Source organism: Trichogramma pretiosum, unplaced genomic scaffold, assembly GCF_000599845.2.
Source record: "Trichogramma pretiosum strain Unisexual culture from Peru unplaced genomic scaffold, Tpre_2.0 scaffold60, whole genome shotgun sequence".
In the NCBI taxonomy this organism is placed as follows: Eukaryota; Metazoa; Arthropoda; class Insecta; order Hymenoptera; family Trichogrammatidae; genus Trichogramma; species Trichogramma pretiosum.
In genome coordinates this window covers 214,575-219,439 of record NW_019640805.1, presented here as the reverse complement: position 1 = coordinate 219,439, position 4,865 = coordinate 214,575, and the positions used below count along the sequence as shown (strand labels likewise).

The following is a 4,865-nucleotide window of genomic DNA, read 5'->3' as shown; positions in this document are numbered from 1 at the left end:
GATGTTAACAACATTTTACAAAGATTTTAAAAAATCCCCTAAAAATTAAATCACTTTCCTCACTCCATTTCATCATTAGCTATAAATTGCTCAGCTGATTCTTTACTAATAACTTGTATCGATGATATTCTATTACGATACGTTATTTCATAAAATTTATTTGCATGCTGCAGCAATTCAGGCCTTGAAACAGTAAAATAACTCATGCAATGATTGTAACGAAAAGCACAAAAAAAAATAATTTTTTCAAATACCTGAATGTAGTGGTGATAAACTGGGCATTATGACTCAATTCGTGGATCATCTCGGCTACTGCTTTTCTATATTCAGTATCGAGGGCTTGATCTATTTCATCGAATAAATAAAATGGAGCTGGACGAAATTTGTGAATAGCAAAAATTAGAACAAGGGCTATCAACGATTTTTGACCTCCAGATAAGTGTTCCATTTCAGTAGTTTCATCAGCTCTGCCAGTGAAGGTAACTTGAACATCTGCAAGTAGATGTAGGGGTTATTTATAACAAAATAATAATTTTTAATTATTTACAGACTTACCAATTCCTACGTAACGCTCTGTTATTTCGGAATCTGTTACAGAAGAATTTACAGATTCATGTGTTAAATTACTAGTTTTCATAACAAGTTCAGCTCTACCCATCGGAACTAATTTATTAAATATTTCACTGAAGTTTTTGCCGACCTGCAAGTAAAAAATACTCAATTACATAAAACCAATAAATTATCAAGGGGATATAGAAGCTAGCCAAAATATCAAAATTTCAATCCAGTTTTTTTGAAATTTCTACTGAATAATATGCCAAAAGTCTCTATGGCGACATCAAGAATATCACAATTAAGGTCACGATAAAGCTTTTTCGAGAAATATTCAGTAGAAGTTCCAGAAAACTGGATTGAAATTTTGACTAGTTTCTATATCTCCTTAATTAAAGCTCGCAATCTGTACGTGAAATAATGTAAAATTTTACTTGATCAAATGTTAGCGCTATTGCTTCATCTTTTCTTTGTTGAAGAGCGAATATTAATTCTTCGATTTTACTGTATTCGTGAAGTGACTCTTCTACCCGAACTTTTAATTCATCTCTTCGGTTAGTAAATTCTTCAAATTGTTCCAAAGCTTTTTGATTTATGTCACTAAAATTGTATAGTTTTTTAAAATTCTGGATTATTTTGTACGAAATTAAATATAATTACCTGTAATTTTTTAAGCTATTTTTAGTTTTCTCAAGAATTTTGAACAAGTTTTCAGTTTTAGAGTGATAATACTTTTGATATAATTCGTGACTAGGAATTGTTCCCAGTTCATCCCTCTTTTTTAAAATAGTTTCTATATTTTCTTTTACTAATTTGATCTTTGACATGAATTTCTCCAATTTCCTATCGTTTTCTTCTTTTTGTTTATTCAAATTTTCATTCTCAGTAATTATCGTATTTTCGATTATCAAAGATTGAGATTTATACTAAAAAAATTTAGTTTAGTAACATCATCATTATAAGAAAGTCAATTGTATACATAATAATGTAATTAATTATTATTTACAAACCATTTCTAATGTCGAAGCAACTTTGTTTTTTTGTTGAACAATATCGGTAATTATTTCGTCAATCTTCTTCTTAACGTCAACTAAACGTTTTTCTTTAGCTTTTAACATTTGTTCTTCTTTTTGTATTGAAATTTGATTCAACTCTTGCACCATCATATCTCTCTGACGAATTAAATTATTATCTAATAAATTTGATAATCTTATTTTTTCTGTTTCCAATGCATTGCATTCAGTGAATATCTTTTTATATTTTTGTGATAGCTCATTAATTGATGCACTTAATTCCCTTAGCTGAAATTTTTTTTTTGAATACATAAATGCCAATAAAAATTAATTTAAAAAAAAGTAAAAATATATATTGATCTATTACTTTGTCTTCATCTTCGGAGGACATTTTTTCACTAAAATCTTCTAGTAATTCATTTTGTAGATTAATTTTAGTAGCATTCAATTTGTCTAAATTTATTTCATTATCTTGCAAAGTCTTTTTTTTAGAAATTAAATTTTCATTGTTGGTTCTTAATTGTTGTTTGAACAATTTTAATTTGTTTTCTAAAGCAACATTATTATCTCTAAAAAATATATTTAACAATTCATTAATGTGGTAACATTACATATTTTTATGAAAAATGTTATAATATAATTCATTATTATATAATTCATTATTTTTCAACATTATTATGTAGATATTACACTTACTCTGCTATATTAATTTTGGTTTTTGTTTGTTGCAAACGACTAAGTAAACCAGTAGTATATTCGTCGAGCTTTTCCATTTCATGATTGACTTCTTGTAAATCAGACTGTAAAGAAGTTATTTTTTCCAAATTTTTTCTTCTTTCATTTTGAAACTTCATAGTTGATTTCGAATTATTGAGATGTCCACCTTTCAACCAACCCTGAGATCCAACTTGATCCCCCTGAAGGGTCACACAATCTAGATATTTTTTTTCTAATATTTTTTTTGTACAAGTTTCCAAAGAATCACAAATTAAAATGCGTCCAAAAATGTACCTTTAAGACAATATTAACGTTTAAATTATTATAAATAATACAGGCAACAATAATAAATTCTAATTGCACTTACTGTAAAGCAGTACGATATTTATTGTCCCAAATGAGTGTATCAAGTAATGGACGACATGTCGCATCGGTTGGTAAAGATATTATATGGGGATTAATTCCATCAAGAGGAATAAACGTCACTTCACCAGGTAATTTTTGTCTGTTCATTTCCATCAAGAGTTCAGAACCAAAACTTTTTTTTTGTACAACGTGATAAAATAGGCGATTGCCTGCAACAACTTCTACAGCTTTATAACATTCAGGATCACAAGTAAAAATTTCAATTACTAAACCCAAGTACATATTAACTTTATTAGCCATATCAGGTCTTTCTCTGAAAAATTTATGCAATATTTATATATTATTTTTCAACAAAATGTGAATGAAATATTGAAAATCTTACTTGAATGTTTGTAAAACTTTGTCTATGCTATTTTTACCAATCATAATATTAGTTCCAACCATAGATTTTAACTTTTGATCAATACTTCTTAATTCTTCATTACAATCAGATAATCTGTTCTTTATAATAGATTCTTTTTTGCACCTTAGAATAAAGAAAATTGTCAATTTTTATAAAATAAAAGTTCATAAATCACTTACCACATTTTCTTATCATCATGCGCTTTTCTAATATCATCACCTAGCTTGTAACGATTTTCAATATTTTGATTCAAAGAGTTTTTTTCTTTTTCCATATCAGATTCAATTATAGCAATGTTATTTTTTAAATCTTCATTTGTTTTTTCATCTAATAAAATTTCATCTTTGAGAACTTCTATAAATTCTCTTTTTTTTTCAATGAGCGTATTAACACGCTCTATCTCATTACTTATCCAAGTATCTCTTTCATCCTAATTTAGAATATATAAATATAAATTTAAAAAACTTTTGCACATCTAAGCTGATAAAAAAATGGTTACCTTATTTTTAAATTGTTTAGCACGTCCATATTTATTGTACAATTCTGTGCGTTGCTGATCTTTGAGATCTAATTCTTTTAGTACAGACTTCTCATGCTTGAGAGATTCTTCATACTGAAACAATGGACTTTAATCAATTAAGTTCATACAAAATGTTACTACTATTGACTTACCTTTGGCTCAATAGAATTTAAATGGTTCATTTTATCTTGGATATCTATATTTAACTCTTTTAGATGTTTTTCTAGCGATGATTTCTTTTCATCTTTTATTCCAACTTCTTTTTTCAAATCTTTAATATTTAATTCTAGCTGAGCTTCTTTTTTTAAAAGATCTTCTTTATCAGCACTAGAACATTATGAATTTGAATTAATAATAGGTGAAAATGTAATTAAAGGCATATTAAAAGCTATTGGAATTATCAATTATAAAAGACTACTTAAGTAACATAGGGGCCTGGTCATATTAATTTAATTGCAAATAAATAAGTATGAGTTTTAAAACTATATAATTACTTTAAATTCCTTAGCTCTTCATTCATATTATTAATGGTTTTGGCAATTTTTTTATGATCTTTATTGTTGTCTTTTAAGGTTTTTTGTATTTTTTCAATTTTTTCATTCAATTTCATGTTTTCACTAGAGAAGGTTTGTTCCTCTTCTTCCATTTTCTTCAACTTTTTTTTATATTGTTCCAACTGATGATCAAAAATAACATGTTCTATGGTTCTGCGTGTCCGATCAAGGATTTTAAATTCTTTGAAATCGTCCATTTTAACTTGCAATTCTTGTATATGTTCATCTAAAATATTAATTTAACTATTTGTTAATGATGCCTTGAAACTAAAAGTTTTTTATGGAATCAGGTATTACACTACACAGACCTATTAGTAACAAACATTCCTGAATTTCATCAATTTTTGATTGAGCAGCTTTCAATAAAATTGTAGAATCCTTTTTTTTTGATTCAAAAACATTAGCTCCAGCAATTTCATATAATAATTTTAACCTGGACTTGGGCTCCATAGCGACTTTATTGATCTACAAAAGAATTCAATTGCTAATTGAAATAAAAATGTAAAAAAAAATTTGTAAAAAAAATACCTGTCCTTGTTGAACTATGTAGTATGGGTTTGAACCCGATAGTCCAGGGGATTCTATGAGGTGCGTCAAATCATTTCGAGTTATTAACTTTTTGTTCAAGAAGTATTGGTCTTTCTTTAAACCAATAACTCTTCTCAAGGAAACTTCATCTTTATCAAACTAGTAAAATCAAATGAATAAATATATATTTTTGAATGTCACACGTTAGCAAA

The 4,865-nt window shown here is 27.1% G+C and overlaps 2 protein-coding genes across 2 annotated transcripts; both read right to left on the bottom strand.

The window, feature by feature from the left end:
- Positions 1-44: 44 nt before the first annotated feature.
- Positions 45-2,038, bottom strand: LOC106653276 (structural maintenance of chromosomes protein 3-like). Its single transcript, XM_023459786.1, has 7 exons — positions 1,933-2,038; positions 1,563-1,853; positions 1,213-1,478; positions 987-1,152; positions 556-700; positions 255-492; positions 45-183 (listed from the first exon to the last, which is right to left on the bottom strand). The coding sequence occupies exons 1-7, from the start codon at positions 1,954-1,956 to the stop codon at positions 60-62; spliced, it is 1,254 nt and encodes a 417-aa protein (XP_023315554.1). The 5' UTR covers positions 1,957-2,038; the 3' UTR covers positions 45-59.
- Positions 1,964-3,330, bottom strand: LOC111693903 (structural maintenance of chromosomes protein 3-like). The gene is made up of 6 exons (XM_023460033.1): positions 3,231-3,330; positions 3,031-3,174; positions 2,650-2,961; positions 2,262-2,576; positions 2,099-2,134; positions 1,964-1,973 (listed from the first exon to the last, which is right to left on the bottom strand). Exons 1-6 carry the CDS (start codon positions 3,323-3,325, stop codon positions 1,964-1,966), a joined length of 912 nt encoding a protein of 303 aa, XP_023315801.1. The 5' UTR covers positions 3,326-3,330.
- Positions 3,331-4,865: the final 1,535 nt, after the last annotated feature.

What these genes read in the sequence shown, in the direction of transcription:
- LOC106653276 (XM_023459786.1), bottom strand. Translation starts at nt 1,956, where the DNA reads ATGTCCTCCGAAGATGAAGACAAA. An exon ending in CCTCCGAAGATGAAGACAAA is followed by an intron (nt 1,854 to 1,932) that starts GTAATAGATCAA and finishes AAAAAATTTCAG; the next exon opens with CTAAGGGAATTAAGTGCATC. An exon ending in TTGCTTCGACATTAGAAATG is followed by an intron (nt 1,479 to 1,562) that starts GTTTGTAAATAA and finishes AAATTTTTTTAG; the next exon opens with TATAAATCTCAATCTTTGAT.
- LOC111693903 (XM_023460033.1), bottom strand. Translation starts at nt 3,325, where the DNA reads ATGGAAAAAGAAAAAAACTCTTTGAATCAAAATATTGAAAATCGTTAC. An exon ending in CATGATGATAAGAAAATGTG is followed by an intron (nt 3,175 to 3,230) that starts GTAAGTGATTTA and finishes CTTTATTCTAAG; the next exon opens with GTGCAAAAAAGAATCTATTA. An exon ending in AAATATCGTACTGCTTTACA is followed by an intron (nt 2,577 to 2,649) that starts GTAAGTGCAATT and finishes ATTGTCTTAAAG; the next exon opens with GTACATTTTTGGACGCATTT.